Raw genomic sequence first — 20,885 nt, forward strand, 5'->3', positions numbered from 1 at the left:
AAAGACAAGGACACAACATAGATTTCCTAACCACATTGTTATTTATTTTATCTTAATCATTTGTGCTCAGAGACCAATTTACAGATTCAGGAGCCCTTTGTCTATTGCAGTGTGTAAAGCATTTATCATGTGTTTCAGAAAGCATTTCATGCTTGAAAAAACTTTGCAAGTACTATGTGGTAAGATCCAAAAGTAATGACCTTCGTTTAAAAAAACACATTTATTGAGCTGATTGGTACAACTGACTAATAGTTTTAAAAATAGGCACCTCCTGCAACAATACTTCTGTAGGCGGCTTTTCCAGGAATCAAAGGCATCTCTGAAGTCTTATTCCGGGATATCTACGAGGGCTGCCTTGACATGTGCTTCGATGTCCTCAGTGGAGTTGAAAGGTTTCCTTTTCAGCGCTGATTTTGGAAACAAGAAGTTGTGAAGCCGCAAGCCCGGGCTGTAGGAAGGCTAGGGCACCACAGGAGCATTGACTCGGACATTCCTCCATCACTCCATATATTGGAGTGATGTTTTAAGTGGGGTTCCTCAGGGATCAGTTTTAGGGCCTCTTTTGTTTATTATATTTATGAATGACATCAATGAAAATATTTCTGGAAGCATGAATTGTTTTGCTGATGATGTAAAAGTTATGGGGATTGTCGAAAATGAAGAACAAGTAAAACAGCTGCAAGAGGATTTAGATCATTGTATTACTAAGTGGGCAGATAAATGGGGTATGGCTGTTAATGTAGGGAAATGTCAAGTAAAAAGGGACTGGGTATAAATTAAGTTTATTCCAAGGGACATGGACACCACCACCAAAGAAAAGCATCCGTGCGCAGAGGCCGGTAGACCTCAAAAGTGAACCGGAATGCCAGCTTCAACCAATTGAGGACAGTTAACTAATTTGTTATTGTTAAAAAAAATAACAAATAAATAAAAAATTTTGCAGAAAAAGAGGGAAGAACTTTATATTTTCCTATTATATAGATAGATAGATAGATAGATAGATAAAATACCATTTTAAAACTTGTTTCAGCTTAGTTACTTTTTCTGTCATGAAAAATGTTCGTATTCATATTATAAAAACAAAAACTATGAAAGTACATGCGCACTGTGATCTAAAAGTACCCAAACTTTTTTATTTCAAAGAATAACTGAAACACATATCCCTGCTCGCTGTCAAATTTTACAGTTTCATAGCATGTTCTGATCATTGGCTTGACAAGAAAAATCTTATAGGACTACATAGTACAAATAACATTTTATTTTTAATATATATTGATTTTAAGTTTCATACAGAGTGTGATGATGTAATTGAAATGATTTCAAATTTGGTTTTAAATTAAAATATTTTGGGAAAAAAAGAGATCACCTCCCACACTTCTGAAATACAGAGATAGTCAAAGGAAGCAAGTGTTGTACTATATGATATGCATATTTTTTTATTGGATAGATAAATAAACTTCTTAATGGGATTGTCTTACGTTTTTGTATTTTTAGAGATGGCATTCAAGAGTGAATGATTTCTCTGAAGAAAATTGTTCATGCCTGAAATAACTGTTTTTAGTTATTTATCTATTGCCATTTGATAGTGTGACACAGGGCTAGAAAACCTCAAAAATTTTACATTCCGTGCCAGGAATGTTTGTCTAAAAAATACCTGCTGAATAAAAATTTTGCATGTCCAGTTTTTTATACTCTACTTACGGCAAACCACTTAGCGACTTGGCCAACCATTCCAAATGATTTTAAGTTTGTCCGAAGATGATTTTAGCAGAACCGCTTGAAATAAATTTTGAGCTCCAGAAAGGCTAACCTTTCAATAAAATACGAAATAATAAAATTTTAGGAAGAAATATTTGATTAAAAAATTACATGCCCAGCCGAGCATGTAAGACTAGAAGCTTCTTGCCCAATTGGAATTTTTACATGTCCTGGGCAGGTCGGGCAATATAATTTTCATGCTGTGGTGTGACAATTAAAAAATTTTTTATACTAGTATTAATCATTGTATGTTTTAAATCTGAATAATCCACCTTATTAACAATAATTCTAAAGCAAAACAATATTTTGCAGTATATAGGCTGTTTAGAAGTAAATACTTCGATGAAGAGTTTGGATTTTGACACAAGATCCTTGATAGCCAAGTAATATGTTTTCTTTCTCTCTTTTTTTCTTTTCTTTATCATTTTTTTTTAATTTTATTTATTTATTATTTTTTTTTATATCTATTGTCAGAGAAACATTAGGAAAGTTAAACTACTGTATATTTACTAGCTCTGATTAAATACTTTTTTTTATTATATGTTTTTGAATCTTAAATTTTGTTAAATTTTTATTGCTTTGATTTTTTAAAAATAGATGTATTTGAAATAAAATTATGTTTCTATATAATAATATTTTTTGCAATCATATAAATGTTTAAATGTTTTTTATTCTGCATATTTTTAGGGAATGTATAAACAAGTTGTGTGAAGCTGCTGGTTTAAAAACGGCTGATAAAAAGCGAAAGGTGAGGATTGTTTACTTCAGAAATGTTAATTTAGAACATTTGATGTGCCTTTTTTCTTACAAGCATTTTTGTTTTGTTTTTTAAATGCTTTCCTGAAAATCATTTTATGGATGTTGTTGCTGGCTCTCTTAACTCGTACAGGAAATTTCCGAATTGGGAAAACTTCTCTCTAACTTCCCAAGCAAGTATAAATCCCCGGAGTTTCTATCCAGTGGGAAATTCCCTAAAAAAAGGATTTTTCTATAATTAAAGGCTTGGAAAGAAATCCCAACAAGAAAACACTTTATCAAGAATTGTTTTGGAAAATTTGTTTCTATTGTCAATTAAGTGTATACAGAGAAATGCAAAGTATTTTTGGGTACGAAAGCAAATTTTTGACTAATTATTTATTAACTTATTTATTTATTTTTTGTTGATTCCTTGCATATGTAGGGAAAAGTTTTTGCATGTTATTTTCTCTGATTAGAAAATTCCTGCTTAACATTAAAAAAAAAACCCTATTTTACTTTAAAAATCAATATGTGATTAGTTTTTATTATAAAATCTTGAATTGCAAAACTGTCCCTAATTTCTAATTTGCAATTTTAGTCCCTATGTTTAAAGGCTATGGAAAACACAAATGATTGAGTAATGCATTCATTCATTTAATGACACTGTGCAAAAAGATTCAATTAAATTATATTAACATACTAATTTGGACTTATGCAAAATAAAAACTGATTTTAAAGATATCTCACCGAAGCAACTACTTGAAAAGATGATACAGAAATGAGAAATTTCTTAGTTTTAGTGAGTTTTGTTGATACAAGCATGATTTTCTACTTATTCACTCTCTATTTTGTGTATATATATCCAATACCAGAATGTTGAATCACCATACTATTGTATGCTACATTTACAGAATTTATTTTTTGTTTCATTGAGGAACTTAGTCAAGTTTTTACTGTTACTGCACTCCCAAACTTTAAAATTATTAAATATGTGCTGTACTGATAAAAAGTCTTAAAAGCTCTGGCCTAAGTAAATAAAGGATAGATATGTCCCCTTTCCATTAGAAAGTGCTCAAAATCCTTTGAACAGGTTTGCACTCCCATTATTTGTAGTTTGAAGTCAGGGAAAACTGAAATTAAATCATAAATTTTTCAAAATGATAATAATAGCAATGAAAAAATAAATAAGCAATAGGATTCAGTATAATACATGTTCTTGAATGATGCTTTTATTAAAGAAAGTAATTACATAAATTAAAATGATGAAAAAAGTGTAAAATAATATATATATATTTTTCTTCAATTCTATGTTTATTTTAAGGTGGATAAAAGATTGCTGAAAATGTTATCCGAAAAACCAAATATGGACCATGCAGGTTCAAATGTCAATTTGACTATTACAAGTTCTCACTTAAATTTAGTTACCATGGAAACTGGAGATGTAAGTATTTTTCTTGATGCATTTATGTCTGTATTTATTTATTTATTTACTTTTTTTTCCTCATTAAAAATTTGGCTTTTGTAGGTGATTGCTCGTCATGAAATGCCAAAAATATCATTTGCATCTGGAGGTGATGCTGTAAGTACTTGCAGTTTATGTTAGGAACATCTATTAGTTCTTTTATGAAACTTGTTTACCTTTAGATTTTTTAATTATTTTTTTTAATTGAAAAGTTTTTACTAATACCATGGTCATATTGTTATTAAAAATCTTAGTTTTTGTATGGGAAACTAATATATATATATATACTAGTAGTACCCGCACAGCGATGCCTGTGCTAAAAATTTAAAGAAAATTCGTTATACTAAAGAAAAACGGAGCTCCCCCACCCCTGATGTGAAATGATAAATTTTCTTTAAATACTTTCTAATTAAAAGGAAAATTAACATGTGCACAATGAATTTAAAATAAAGTAATAACAGTAAAATATTCCAGATTTGACTTCATTGAATGTCTATGCTCCTTGATTTAACGATAACTTTTTCCACTCCCTTCACAGTCGTTAAATTGAGGTTTTACTGTATGCTAAAAGTGTTAAACTTCATTCAAGTGAAAACTTTTGATATTGATTTTTTTTTCTTTTCATTTCATTTTGCCATTTGAGAGGTATCAAATCCTCTTAAAGCTAAAATAATTCTTGTAATTATTATTCATTTCTATGTTTCATTGTCAAACTCAAGTAAAACCCTTTTATTCTTTTTTTTTTTTTTGAAAATTAATTCTTGCATAGTATGAATTATTGCACAATTGCTGGTTTTTTTAGTTATTTCAAAAATAAAGTTATTTTTAAAGTATAATTTTTGGCACCAATTCTTTGTTTGCAAATAGCTTTAAACAGAAATATTAAAATTATTTTTTTGCTTGTACCTTTGTATGGGGTTTATAAGGTACAATTTTAAAAATAATTTAAATTGTAGAATGTTAAAATACATATTCAATGAGGTATTGCTCTAATAATATTTTTTTTTTTTGAATAGTCAGAAATAGCTTCTTGTTTTCCCCACACAATAATCTATACAGGCTTTATACAGAATGACACTTTAAAACCACATATGTTTGTGTGTCATACTATCACCTAGAGAAAAAGCTGGAACTAGAGGTTCAGACAGGTACCAAAAGATTTTAAATTTTCCTAGAAAAATATTTTACTTGATCTTTTTAAAACTTCAGTAATTAAAAATGACGAACAAGTGGCCCTTTTTCTGTGTCAGAGAAATTAAATTGAGTGAAAATATTTTCTGGTCTAGACAGGGGTGCCTCCCCCCCCCCCCCCCAAGGTCAATGCCCCCTTCCCAAATCTTAACCCTCTTTCCCTTTTTTATTTTTTAACTCTTTTTTATTTTATTTTTAAAAATATTTTTATTTATTTATTTATTTTTTATTATTATTTTATTAGAAAAATTCTGTGCTATGCCAATGACAGAAACGCACATACGCAAACTAACTAAATAAATCAATAAATAAATGTAAATAGATAAATAAATAAAAATAAATGAAAAATAATCCCCAAAAATTTTGATGGCATAACTTGCGTCATTACCCCCCCCCCCCTGTGGGCACCCCTGCCTCTGGTGATAAATAGTATGTGTTCTTTCACACATGAAAATACTGTGTATTTATTTTTGTGACATCATATGTATTTGTTACTATTTATGTACAGTTTTGGCATAGCATTTACCTGTAAATGCTATGGTAATTAGTAATTATTCTTTCAATTGTATGTTACACAAAATTTCCCTACAACTAACATATTTAATTTAATTCATTTGTAATTTACATTTTCATTTTATCTGTTTAAAAGTGAATGTTTTTTTTTTTTATTTTATTTTTACATTTTAATGTTACAGTTTCCCAACCTTATATTTTATTTAATCGTACAACTGTGCATATTTCTTATTGCATAGATAGTTTGGGTTGGAGATAGTTTATTTGTAGCTTTCTTGATGTATTATGGTATAACTTTCAAAGTATGTTAATTTATTTGTGTTCATATGCATGTTTTTTATTGGAAAATAATAACTCACAAAGATTCCTCTAAAATTTATGAAAAATTTGAAACTTTTAGTAACAGAGCTTAATCAAAATTAGGACACTGATGTATAAAAAGAGAAAACAAGACATTTAATTAAATAAACAGACAATGCTTGAATTCTTTGCTCCAATTTGTGATTACAAAAGGCTTTAAGTTGTCAGAAACTAATCAAATTTATTTTTGATTATGTGTATTTTATATGTTGATTTTTTTTTTATTTTGAATATTTATTTTTTATTTTTTGTCCCTTTCTTAAAATGGAATTTTAGGATACCTTGGATTTTGTATCATATGTTGCGAAGGATCATCGTTATGGACGTGCATGCTTTGTTTTAGAATGCGGTGGTGGGCTTGCTCAAGATGTTATTACAACTATTGGGCAGGCTTTTGAACTCAGATACAAGCAGTATCTTAAACGAGTGCCTAGTATCCGAAATGAGACTGAAACGTAAATTTTATTTGTTATGATTTATTTTCTTGTTTGTTTTTATGCTTTTATATGTTAAATTTATATACAGGGTGCGGAGAAAGTTCCCACAATTTTGTTTAAAACGTTTTTTTGGCGTTAAAATCGTATGTTGGCGATTTATTTGGCACATATTGTTTGTTGGCATTAAAAGTATTTGAGTTTAATCATTTGTTTTTTGTTAGTTCATTGAGTTAATGAGCTATGAATCGTGAAAATGTGTGTGTTACTGTCGTTGAAATACACAAGAAGAGAATAAAAACAGTCGATATTATTCGAACGACTGGATTCAAGAGTAAAACAGTCTATGACTCATTTGTGCCACTGGGAAGACGCCGCTTGTTTTCATTGACAGAAACGTCAAAATTAATGCTGCGAGCTATCAGCAGCAGGTTCTATGCGATGTACTGAGGCCATGGGCAAAAGAACACTTTGGCCAAGATGGAATCACACTCCAACAAGACTGGGCTCCTGCGCATTCGGTCCGATCAACAATTACCATCTGCGAAGATCTGTTCCCAGGTTTTGGGGGCAAGGATGTTTGGCTCCTTAACTCACCGGATCTCAATTCAATGGATTACTCGGTGTGGTCAATCTTGTAGGAAAAAATCTCGGGAAAACGATACGCCACAGTCGACATGCTCAAAACGGCTCTGAGGCGTGCCTGGAATGAGATAACGGTGGATGCGTGCGCGAGCATCTTCGGCAATTTCAGACTGCGACTCCGTAAATGTATTGAAGCCCAAGGAGCCAATTTTGAACAATTGTTATAATTTTTTTGTTTAATGTTATTATTATTGTTTAAATAAAGAGTTTTTATTGCTTTAACTTGTTGATTTGTTGAATTATGTGTTAGTTACAGCCTATTGAAATATCTAATAAAATTGTGGGAACTTTCTCCGCACCCTGTATATTTTATAATCCTTATTTTTTAACTGCTCCCCCCCCCCCCCATTCAATTGCTATCTAAATAGAAATTAGAACTTAAGATTACAATGAACGCATTTTCTTTGAGAATATTGAATTATATTTTTTTGAAAGAATATTAATGTCATTTTCGTAATATGTAAGAATGTTGCTATATATTAAAGAATATAAATGAAATTTTTTATCCCAATGAGAATCCACTTTACATTTCATTGTTTTGAAAGATCTATAGTTATGCTTTAATGTAAGTTAATAAGTTTTTAGCATTATGTTATAGAGTTTCTCTATTTCATGAATGCGATTTTTTATTAAAAGGAAGTTGAAAGTTACAATCAATTTTGTACTGTAATTAGTCCTTTTTTCAATGATTCAGGTCTTGTAAAAAGGAAATGCTTTTTGCATGTGTGTATGTAACCTTATTTCTAGATATTGAAAATTATCCGAGATCTTGAATAACCTTGAAAAAACAACGGGGTATTTATAAAATTACTGCATCTACTCACACATAAGTTAAGCAAATTTGTAGAAAAACCAAGCTTTTAAGTTGGGCATCTGACTTGTACTCAAATAACACTTGAGAACCTTCACAACTTAAGTTCAGCTTTTTTAAGTAAGCACAAATAAAATAAATACTGACACATTCCAATGTAATTTTATTTTGCCTTACTATTAATGACTTTTATTATAACTTAATGGTATGAAAAGTGTGGCACACATTAAATCCTGAATTCGCAAACTTTCAACACTGTTGATCACACTGGAAATGGGAGCTCATTAAAATTTTAATAACAACACTACTCAAAATTAGAGAAAAAAAATTATTGATATGAATAATGAAAACAACAATTAACAAAAACTGTTATCAGAAAAAAGAACCCTTTATACTAATTATGATCGCAAAAAGAAAACTCTTTCATGATACATGAATATAAGAATAGCACATTTCCAATCATAGTCATGTACAGGGTCTGACAAATCCCTGGTAGCAGAAAAAAAACATTGGTGACTAGAATCTTTGATAAGCTACGTAACAATGAATTTTTAAGTTCTGATAAATAATTTGTCTGGCACATAAAACTTTTTCCTGACTCCAAAGGATTTACAGTTTTTGTCTGTCCCTGAACATTATAACGATATTTTATTCCCCTTACATTAAAATTTTCTTTTCAGAAAGCATTGCTAAATGTCCCCAAATTTTCTGTGAAAGTAAGGTGTTGACTTATGCAGGGGTTTCTGATTTTTTCCCAATTTTTCTCCAAAAATAAAGGGGTTGCCTCATATTCAAATTAACTTACACAGTAAAACCCCTCCTAACGGACACCCCTCTTATGCGGACAATTTTTGATTCCTCGATTCCAAGGCAATAACGTTATTAAACCCCTGTCCTGCGGACACCCCTCTATTGTGGACAAAAAAAATTGTCCTGTTAGTGTCTACATTAGAGGGTTTTACTGTATATGAATATACATGATATGATAAATTTAAAACAAAAGCATATTTTGATAATGCAAGTTGTTGCTAAAATTTGATTAAAAGTGCATTTTAACTGCTCATTTGTATTTGAGATAAATCAGATATCTGATTTTTAACCTATACAGTAGAGCTTTAAAAATGGTTAACCCCATTCGTATATGTAAATGCTTTGCTCTTAAAGTAGTGAATCATAGTGTTGGCAATATTTGTTTTCAACATGAAAAAATTATTATTAATGAACCAAATATTTTGTTACTTGAAACTAATGCAGCATGTATTTATGATTGTAAACTTTTTTCCCATATTTTAATTTTGGTAAGCAGTGTCCTCCTTTAAAATATTTTTTGTAAGCATCGCTGAGATTTGGAATAATATTTTCAAGTGTTTTTAAAATAGTGCTCATTTGTAGTGAATTACTACTTTTTAAAACGTTTAGTAGTGGTTTTAAAAATTAATTCTTGCAAGTTTAATTTAAATTTGCTCCAAAATCTAAAGAATCTATAAATTTATGAGAAGATAATATAATATGCTAATAATGTGTGCAGGCATAATTTTACTTGAAACTTTCTTTAAATGTTTCTGAAGTTTTCAAGTTTAAACTAAAGATTGTTCAGAACCAAATATTTTTTCAGTTTTTAATTATTTGCACGTCCCACAGTGAAAAGTTTCTTAATGTTTTTTTTTTATTATTATTTTTAAATAATAATTGATATATCTTAGTTGTTAACTGCTCAACTCATTCTATACTGTGTGATTCTTTTCAAGTGATTTTTTATTTATTTCCCTAATATTTAATTGTTTCAGTGCTCAGCAAGCTTCATCTCATAATGGCAATTTCGTCCCTTCTCGAGATGATCCTGAATATTATAATGATCTGCCTGGTAAAGTTCCTCCTGATGTAGTGGCCAGTGTTTTTCTGGACAATGAGTCAATCAGATCATCCAGTTTGGTAATTAAATCATTTCCATTCTTATTTTTCGGAAGTTGCGAAGTTTTAAAATATTGCTGTTTTTGTTTCTTATTATCTTGTTGAATTTCACAATTAATGTATTTTTAATGTTGTATTTTTCAGGCCAGTCTTGCTATGAAAGACATTAATTCGAATTCACAGCCATATCCTGTTCCTTATGCAACTACACCTTTGCAAAAAGAATCTGACAGTTTAATAGATTTAACATCTAGTTCTCCAAATATTGCTGTCTATAGAAGGCCTGGTCCTGGTAAGGCCTTGTGAAGTTCTAACGTTTGTTACGTTATCAACACATGTTTGTTACCCGTAGTTTTTATTTTGTTTTCATGTTTATGGAAACAAATCTTCAAAAATTATAAAAAATATTATGTTTTATGCCTCATAGTGGGAATTAAAATTTAGAATATTCTTTTGTTGAGTTTTGTCAAATGACCTCATAAATGAAGCAATATTTAAAAAGTTGAATAAAATTGAAAATAATGCCCTCCTCACCTCCTCAGATTTTTTTTTTCTTTTTCTTTGAAGAAATCTGTTTATTACAGAGAAGGATATTTAAAAGAGATTATATATTGGGTGGCCCGAAATTAACGCAAGATTTGAATTTGCCTCCTTTTTTGCAGTAAATTGTTGGAAACCCTGAAATAACAACAATTTGACAGATGAGAGTTTAGAGTTATTAAAAATTGAGCATTATATGATACAATAACACATTTTCTTAAATGAAAAATTGTTTCAAAAATAATGGAAGTTGAGGCTGGTCAAGCAGTTACTGTTTTTAGCTTCTTTGGCTTCAAATAACCCCATAAGAAAAAATCTAATGATGTTAAATCACATGATCTAGGGTGCCGATTCTGATCACCGAAACGAGAGTACACGACCAGGAAATGCCTCATGCAGTAATTGAGTTGTTTCACTGGCTGTATGGTAGCATAACACTCCATTTTTACTAAACCTAAACTCTCGGCTGTCAAATTGTTCTTTTTTCATGGCTGCCAACAATTTACGGCAAATTCAAATCTTGCGTTAATTTTCGGACACCCTTTATTAGTTTCTTATGCAAAGTTTGTAAGACTGTTTATCCTAAATATATTCTTCTGAAAAATAAAAAATTCTCCTAAAAAACAGCTTAAGTAGGAATTATTTCTTGCGTTAAATTCTGATATGTTAGTACTTTTCATTCAATTTGAAAACTACATTTTCTGGTTTTTCTTTGTTTGCAGAAAGACAATTTACTGTTTATCAAAACATTAACTTTCTTGGAAACTGTTCTGATTCTTGCCCCCCCCCCCCCCCCCAAATGTTTGATCTTTTGATATTGCAGAACATTGTAATAAAACATATTTGCCTAGTTGCCTTATTTAATGTTTCTAAATCCCTATTTATCATAACATTTCATAGGATTTTCTGATATTTCCTTGTATTCAATAAAACCAGTATTATAACAAATAATATTTTTGTGTGTATTTGTTGTGAAAATATATTAACTTAATGCGTTGAATTCTTCCATTATTTCCTTACCATCCTTTTTACAGTTTTTCCTACTAATTAATGTTACATGGGACCTTATTCAACATCCTGGAAAAGTCATTAAATTGCAATTAAAAAAACTTTTTTTATGCATAACAAATTATCAATTGTCAGGTTTATTGTTTTCCCCTATGCTTTACTATTATTCATTCATTAATCCTAATTATATTGTTTATTTACTTCTCAGAGTATGTGAATACAACAGCTGTAATTTCAAATGAAAGACCAATGGATAATTCTACAAAAGCCAAAACTGTCAAGCATGATATTTTCGATATGCGTAAGTATAAAACAACAAAACATTTTCTCCTTTCTTACTTTCCTTTTTTTAATGTTTAATTACATGTAAATTTCTGTGCCTGTTTTTAATTATTAAAAATTAAAAAAGTTTTCTATTCAAAGTAAAACACTGCAAGTACAAAAAAGGGGAAAAGTTTGACTGAAGGCAAAATAACTTTTGAAACATTTTTTTGTATTGTTTGTAACTGAGAATTGTCCTGAAAGTAATACTTGTTTGCTAACAAACTACTAAGCACTTGGAAAAAATGTTAGGAAATCTTTAGTTTGTGGTTTAATTTCTTAAGTAGTTTTTTACATAAATTCCACTTAATATCCAATAATGATGTACCCCTCCTCTGAGCTTTTCTGTGGTTTTAAATCATCACGCTTAAAACCACCCTGAAACACTGAAAACTTTGTGAACAAATCAAGTTACTAGAGGCTTAATCAGGACAAAATGCTGCAAATTGTCTGATGGATGGGCAGGCATTGATTCATTTGTCATTATGAATGTTCTCTTTTCATTAAATATGTGACACCAGTAGCTCATATGATTCATCCAACGCATCACTAATATGTCTCAAATTTCCCTTAAAATTTTGCATAATGAGGCTAAATGTACGATATATACAGTCGAGTCCCGACTTACGCGAGGGATGCATTCCAAAACTCCTTGTGTAAGTTGAAATTTCGCGTTGTGGAAAAATATATGCATACAAATTTTTTAAAGCATACCAAATACTTTTAGGCACTTATAAACACCCCTCAAACTGCTCTGAAGCATTCCTAAACCATTAGTTTCTTTCATAAAGAACTGAACTTTTACTGTATTTAAAAAATAAAAAACTGTTATTCAACATGAAATACTTAAGATGCACAAAATGAATGACCAATGGGAATAAAAGACATAAAATAAAACAACACGGTACGCACTGCATGCAGTAAAATTAAAATGATGCACAAAATAGTACTGTACAGTAGATGATTTATGCTCCAAGATCAGATTGTTATTATTATCTAATACATTTTTAAATATGCTTCACCTTTTATTTAAAATGTTTCAATTTGTGGCTACATCTCCTCTACCTGATCTTTTTATTAATCCACTATGCAAGATAGAGCAGGATTCCTCACCATTTTTCCTTTTTCATTACTAACAAGCTAATTTTCCCTTAGTAGCTTCATTTTGTCGAGATGCCCAACATTAGTCCATAAAAATTTTTGTAAGTGGTAGCTAACAGGGGTAAAAAGGACATAGTTTGTTGATTTGGCGGTTATCAAATATTTATAACTTTTTTTAAAACATAATTCTCATAATAATTATCTAAATTAGCCGGAAAAAAATTGTCCTACAAAATGCACGATTTGATCAAAGATGTCCCACTTTTGCAACATGTACTATTTACGAAGTCGTGAAATATAATTACTAACCAGCTGAATTTTTTTTAGGTCAGTTAGTTAATATTTATATAATTTAAGACACACATTGTCCTACATATTGTGTGGTATGCTTTTCTAGTCCGACACTCCAAAGTTGTAGTACAAATCCCAAATATAAAAATAATTACTATGAAGTTGAATCTTCGTGAGTATTTTTGTCTCAATGTGACGCCCAACAGTTTCCTTTGCAAAAATGCTCGACTGTGGTAATTAAGAGGAGGAACAGGTATATAATATGTTGATTTGATGATAATAAAAAATTTATTACTAACTGGGTGTTTTTTTTAATTCTCAAAATAATTATTGATATTAGCCAAAAAAATATTTGTCCTACAAAATTCAAGATTTTATCAACGAGATCCCCCCTTTCTAACATGTATCACTAACGAGGTCATGAAATATAATTACTAACCAGCTAAATTTTATTTCATCAGTTAGTAAATATTTATATGATTTAACACCCACATTGTCCTACAAATTGCGTGGTACATTTGCCGATTTTCCAATGTAATTTGAAATTCATAGAACTGAAAATAGATTCATTCACTACATTTTGCTATTAGAGTTCAGTTATTAGTACGTATGCGCACATAATTGTTTGCTGTGTATTAGATATTTCACATTGGAGCAGACCATAACTGTGCTAAGTTATTTTATGTTGATCACGTGTTTATCGCTCTGAAATAATTTCAATTACTTTGTGAATTGCTACAAAATAATGGAGTGTTTTTATGCAATGTATTGCGCGACAACCCTCTCGCTTTCGAAAGAAACATAAAGAAATCAAGAAATTTTCTCAAGATATTTTGCTTTCTTGTCAATTTCTATCAGCTCAAAAGCATCATAAACACAAATATTGTAATATCGTACTACCGGAAAATTGGAATGACGACATAATCGGGTATCTCTTGCTATAAGGAGTTTAGAGTGAAATCAAAATATTTGTTATGAAAAGTAAGTCAATTGACTATTTTTTCATTTTATTTTTAAAATATATGAAAATATTTTATTAAGTAGAAATTTTCATGCAATTATGTAAAAAAAATGGAGTATTTCCATGATAAAATTATTGGTATCTTTTTTTTTAATTATTTTTTTTAACAATCATTTTAGTAAGTACATTATACTTAACATATTTTTCTAAAAAAATTTAGTACAATGCATATAAAACAGTAAAATTAGGCCAAAAAATAACCAAACCCAAACATCCAAAAAAAAAAAAAAAGAATTGAAACCTGTCGTGAAATAATTTTTACCCTTCCAGCAAAAAGAGGTAAAAAGTCCCAGCACTTTGCGCGTCGGGTTTTGGGGGAAAGGGGGGGGAGCGAAATATTCCTCTTTTTAAATAAAAATAATTTCTATTACTTTTTTAAAAATACTCAAAACTCGCAGAAACCACACTCTATAATAGTAAAATGATAAACTCTCAGAAAAAAATTCTAATTATCTGGAGTGCACAGATGGGGGGGGGGGGGGGGGTCCATCCCGCAAATTGCATCATTGGAACATATGTTTCACATAGGAAAACGAAAATAACAATTATTGTAGGACTAGGGATATATACCTGTTTTCTCTTATTACATTGTTTTATTTGGGCACAAAACACACTAATCTATCACATATTAGTGTCCTACGGTTACTAACAAAAATGGTCCTGTGGTATTGACAACTTTGGAGTGTCGGTCCAGAAAAGCATACCACGCAATTTGTAGGACAATGTGTGTCTTAAATTATATAAATATTAACTAACTGACCAAAAAAATTCAGCTGGTTTGTAATTATATTTCATGTCTTCTTAAATAATACATGTTGCAAAAGCGGGACATCTTTGATCAAATCGTGCATTTTGTAGGACAATTTTTTTTCCAGCTAACTTAGATAATTATTATGAGAATTATAAAAAAAAAACTAGTTAGTTATAAATATTAGATAACCGCCAAATCAACAAACTATGTCCTTATTACTCCTACAAAAATTTTTACTGACTAATGTTGGGCGTCTCGACAAAATGAAGCTACTAACGAAAAATTAGCTTGTTAGTAATGAATAACAAAAAAGAGCGAGGATCCCGGTCTAAGAGCGCACTTAGCTTCCATTTTTATAACTTTTACTTTGCTAGACTGCTCTGCAAGCTTCAATATTGAAACTAAGTTCTAAACTTTTTCGGGCATCTTTTTGTTTTGACTTTTAATTGTACATATGAAAGATTCACTCATACTTATTGTCGTGCTACCTTCGACGTTTTGTAATTGTTCAAGCATATCGAGAATCTTAGCCTTTTTAAATTTTTTTATCAGAAACTTTCTTTTTCTTCACATTTTCAAACTTTAGATGAAGGTAACACTAAGGTGCCATTATGGTTATTTGATGCACTAGACTAGTTTGGCATGGGAACTTTGGCTGTCAGTGATGCTCAAAGGGACGTAATAACATTCACGAAATCAATATTTAGTAGCCAGTAACGAAGCTGATACTTCCTTCTAAAAAAATTCATGTTGTGGGCAAAAAATTTGCGTTATAGCCATTTTGCGTAAGTTGGATCGCGTTGTAGCGGGATTCGACTGTACAGACAACAAACCAAAAATAGGCGACTACTAGCATACCTGCCAACTCGACTGGTTTTTCCAAGAGATTCTCGGGATTCTAGCATTCCTCCTGATATCCCGATTTTTATTTTAAATCTCCCGACTTTTAAGTATTTTGAGAAAAATCCCTTTATTTTGAGATTTTTGTAAAAACAATTAAAAAAAAAAAACTTGTAAAACTGTTTTCACAAAAATTGTCCCTCATTTTATAGTTTTAAGTTAATGTACTCCATGGTTTTTGAAAGTTTCCTTGCTAAACTTCAAGCTTTAGTTCATTGAAATGTGGCAATAATATCAATGCTCATTAAATTTCATATCAATTTCAGTTGTATATTAAACATTAATTTTAACTTAGCCTTCCGTTTTGCGTTTCAGTTGATCATTCTATGTATATATGACTAATGGAACTTCCATATGACTGTACTTTGAGATATGATAAAATTTTATGAAATAATGAAAATTTTCCATATCCCTGTGCATTACAATCATGTACTGGATTTTTTTCTTTGAATGTTTGCAGGTTTGTACTAGATTTGTGAAATCGAATGACTTCTGCTTTTTTTTGAAAGAGAGAAAGAAACGAAGTTAAATAATCACCTTTTTTTGAACTTGGTTAAAAAGTGTGAAAAGGATTTTTAACAAGTTCATTTTTTTTTTCTCCAGATAATAGTATTTTTATAGTGTGAACATTCTGTGTGAGGGCAAAAAAAGATTAACGTATTTTAAAATTAACACTTCCACTCGGATTTGTATAGAGCTTTTAAATTCATGGAAAAATTTACTTATTTATTTTCATCTCAGAATGAAGCAGCTTTTCTGTAAAAAATAAATAACAAGTAAAGGTTCATAATTTTAGAAATACCTATGAATGTTGAAAAAATATGTATTCCTCCCAATCTAAATAAGCCATTAAAAAGCGTTGTTACCAAATCTACCTTAACTCTTTGCTATTTTTTTTAACTTATCACTTATTAAATGTGTTGATGTGTTACCCTCAATTATCTCTATTGTGTTTTTTTTTATCTTTAGAACCATTCAGTGCAAATTTAGCATCCTTGCAACCTGAAGATAATAGTGTTGATTCATTGTTAAACACTGCAAATACGTTAATTGCTGTTCCAAGCACCATTCCAAAAATTACCCCCAAAATGGAAGCGGAGAAAGCTGCACTGTTGGAAGAGCCTTGGTTCCATGGCACTATAACTAGGCAAGAGAGTGAAGCTCTTGTAGTGAAAGATGGGGACTTCTTAGTTCGTGAGTCAACTAGTACTCCTGGGCAGTATGTATTAACTGGCATGCAAAGATCTCAGAGAAAGCATTTACTTTTGGTGGATCCAGAAGGAGTAGTAAGTAGTTATTTTTCTTTTTTCCCTTTCAAACATTTGATTATTTATGCTTTTTGAGCAATCACAATTGCCAATTGTTTTCATTTGATCATCCTTGACGTTTGGTTCCTTTTTCAACCCCCACCGTCCTCTGCAAGCGCGGCTCCGCCCGGTAGCCGCTGCTCCTGGTCGTTGGTGTCCATGTCCTACACATACGCACGCTCATACCCACACACGTGCCTTTACACACATACACACACGCCAACATGCATATACACAAGTCTACGCACACACACACAAGCCTACACATACACAACTACACACAAGTAACCGCCCAAAAGGAGGAACAGGAACCGTTTCTAGAAACAAGCTAGTGTGGTAGTAACCAATGAGTAGGGTCCTGTCGCAACTCGTGATTGCGAAAAACATAATTTTAATTCAAAATTTCAAAATTCAAATTAATTTTGAAAATTTGAAGGGTTTTTTTTTGTTTTGTTTTGTTTTTCAAAGTTAGTCAATACAGTTTGTTGTTGAGATACAATTTACATTGGAACAATTAAAGTACCGTAAACAAGGGCTACTTGAGCCCAATATGAAGTGTTTTTTTTTAATTTTCTTAATATAAAGCTTTTTAAAATAATATAATTGACACCTAAATTTTACTGTCATAATCTTAAGAATATTTCTCATTGATAGAGCAAACAATTCATGTTTTTAAATTTGTAAATGTATTTTTTTTTAATATTTAATTTTGGGCTCAAGTTACCCTCATGTAGGGTTTCTTGAGCCCATGACTTTTCTCCCATTTACTTTCCAAGTTAAAATGATATGGGATCGTAGGTTCGTGTAGTAGGACGTATAAATGATTTTTGTACAAATTTACAAGTAAATGTTTACAAAAGAGTTGGAAAAGTTGTCAATCGCTACTGGTCATCACTGGCATTTTATTAATCCTTAGAAACTTTATTTTTATTGGAACATATCATTTAAGTCTTACAAAGGTTGAAAATTTTAACTTCTAAGTAGTACTCTGCAACTGTGGTAAAGAAAACAAGCCTCTTTTAAGCATGTTTGGTGGGTCAATCTGTAAGATAATATCTTCCATTTATAAAATAACAAGTCCTTCTCTTTAGGCCAGATCCACGCCTTCTTTGTGGGTGCCATGGAGTCTACAAAAGCACCGTCTTCTTTTATACCTTGAACAACACCTGGATATTCACTATCTTTCTGCTTAACCAGGACAAAATTTCCCACCTTCAGCGTCTCTTTTAGGGGATTTTTTTCCTGGTTGTCTGAAAGCTTTTTACCAGATCTGCTGCCGGCATATGACACGTGTCCTGCAAATTCTTCATCACTGTTGTAGATACTGATATCACTATCTTCTCCAGACTGTAAACTGAAGGAGTCATATTTGAAGTTGAAGTTGAGTCTCTGTGAATTCTCTTCTGTTGACGTCTCACTGGCTTTGTTGCTTTTACTTTCTCTTGGCCAACTGTTTGTGGCATTTTCTTTTGTTGTGTTCCATTATCCTCAGAAACTTGCAGGTCATCAACACAAATGCTCTTACCAGCAGGCACTTGCAGTTTCTTCTTCTTCTTCTTAGTGAAACAAGGTTTCACAAACTCATTCAGTTTGTCTTCAAGTTTTTCAAGGAAAACTTCTCCAACCAGGTTCAATTTCAGGTGTCTGTCTTGATTGGGCAATCGATTTAAAATTTCATCCTTGTTGACAGGAAATATTCCTGCTTTCTTGAACCCTGCTTTCAGGTTATTTTCCACATTTGGTTCCAGTTCTTCCAATACAGTTCGGAAGAGCATTGGAAACTGATCCTTTGGAAGCACATTCATTCTTTTGCCGGCATCAGACTGTTTCCATCTTCCCAGCACCTCTCTCCACTTTATCTTCAACGGTTTAAAATAAGCAACATCCAGAGGTTGCGTCAGGTTTGACGAATTGGGGGGGAGACACACAAAGCGCACATCATTTTCTTCACACAGCTTTATAACGCTCAGGGTCAAATGTGATGCCAAATTATCTCCGATGAGAACTTTCTTTCCCTCTTGTCGTCTTAGAACTGGTAGCAGGTGACTTGTGAACCACTCTTCGAAAATTGCTGCATCTATCCAGCCATGCTTACTCCTGTTGTACCGTGCTCCAAGTGGTCCATTCTCGGTCCACGTTGTCCAGAGATTTTCTGCTTTATATATAATGTACGGTGGGATTGAATTTCCTGCAGCATTACCACAGAACATTACACTGATGCTTGATTTGGTTGAGTTTATTACTCTCTCAAGATACTTTGTGCCTTTCCTGCAAATGACTTTTTTCCTCCCAGAGTCATCGCTCATATTAGTTTCATCATAATTGTAAATGTTCTCTGCAGGCACACCTTTAACAACATCACTAATATTTTCGATGAACTCACTTATAATATTTTCATCAACAGCTGCTTGATTTCTTTTTATGTTGGCAGCAAACCTCACAGAGAGTTGAGGGTGTCTCTTTAAAAATGACTTCACCCAGTCTCTACCAGGGAGATTGTTTTGAAATGCTGCTACAGTTTTTCCTTGCTTAGCTAAGTAAGCTTTTACAATGAACCGAAAGTCAAGTTCATCGCAAGGGAAACCATAATCACAGACTTTGTCTAGATGGCTTGCAAATGCCAGCTCTTCTTCTGGTTTAAACACGGTTGGATGACCTGGACTATTTGGATGTTGATTTTTAAGCTTTCTCTTAATTGTAGCCCTACTTATTTTATAAAAAGCCTCTGCTTCTCTTTGCGTCATTTTTTTGGTCCTTACACTTTCCAGACATTCTTCTAAAGCTTCACTAGTGTAGTCAGCATACCTCCGACTACCAGGAAGTCTTTTATACTTGGAAGGCATTACCGCCTCTGTGACAAATAATAAAAATTTAATAGAATTAAAAAGCAAAATTATGCGCAGGCTGCTTGCGCCCTCGTTAATATGAAATGTAGCTACAAAATTACTTGAGCTCAAAATTGCTTTGGGCTCAAGAAACCCGTTTTGTAGGTTAAATTGACACATTCTAACAATTCAAGGAATATGAAGCACATCCACTAAATATAGCACTATTTTATGAAAGGAATCATTTCAGGACCAAATAAAGAATAAAAAATACACTTACTTGAGCTCCAGAAGCTTTAAATATACGATGTACAGCTAAAAGTTAGCAAAATATAAAAATTAACCAACTCTTGAAACACACAACAAACTGCAACAGTGCACTAAAATGTCGAGTCCAGAAACGCAACTACTATCTCAGGCTCTAGGAAATGCTGCTACCTATCAGAAAATCTTGAAACCAAGTAGTACTTATTGTCCAGCTACTCTAGAGAGTACGCTAAAACATTTTTTTATTTTGGGCTCAAGTTAGACCTTTGGGCTCAAGTAGCCCATGTTTACGGTAATTAACAAAATTTCATTGAATTTCATTTGATATGGTCTTTATTGCACTGAATTACGTAAAGTATTTGCAAATCTAAAAGCAATATTGATGATATTTTCCCTCACAGGTGACTTTTACCTTTGTTTAATTTTATCCATACGAGACATGTTATGTAAAAGAAAGTTGTTTTTACTTTTGAAACAAAATGTAATGTTCAAACTGTCTATTAAAAATCAAACGGTTATTGATTGCTAGTTTAAATAATTTTAATACTGTTTGTTAAATCTTGCTCATTTTACATATTGCTTTTCACTAATTATATTGAAACCTTCTTTTATATCTAGTTATTTGTAGTATTTTCAGTTTTTGTGTGTGGGGGGTGGGGGGGGAGAGATTTAGACATTTGTCCTAATTTCAAAATTTTCCATGGCACTTTTTTAACTTTGATGATCAAGA

The 20,885-nt window shown here is 31.4% G+C and overlaps 1 protein-coding gene across 1 annotated transcript in view; it reads left to right on the forward strand.

Moving 5' to 3' along the window:
- LOC129224423 (SHC-transforming protein 1-like) overlaps window positions 1-20,885 on the forward strand; it is a 29,048-nt gene that overhangs the window by 6,504 nt on the left and 1,659 nt on the right. The window contains exons 3-11 of the mRNA XM_054858872.1: window positions 2,071-2,141; window positions 2,446-2,506; window positions 3,818-3,937; window positions 4,022-4,075; window positions 6,299-6,477; window positions 9,700-9,844; window positions 9,968-10,115; window positions 11,580-11,672; window positions 16,726-17,042. Of these exons, the coding sequence (XP_054714847.1) occupies window positions 2,071-2,141; window positions 2,446-2,506; window positions 3,818-3,937; window positions 4,022-4,075; window positions 6,299-6,477; window positions 9,700-9,844; window positions 9,968-10,115; window positions 11,580-11,672; window positions 16,726-17,042 (1,188 nt within the window). The remainder of the gene's footprint in view (window positions 1-2,070; window positions 2,142-2,445; window positions 2,507-3,817; window positions 3,938-4,021; window positions 4,076-6,298; window positions 6,478-9,699; window positions 9,845-9,967; window positions 10,116-11,579; window positions 11,673-16,725; window positions 17,043-20,885) is intronic.

Source organism: Uloborus diversus, chromosome 6 (genome assembly GCF_026930045.1).
Source record: "Uloborus diversus isolate 005 chromosome 6, Udiv.v.3.1, whole genome shotgun sequence".
Lineage (NCBI taxonomy): Eukaryota > Metazoa > Arthropoda > Arachnida > Araneae > Uloboridae > Uloborus > Uloborus diversus.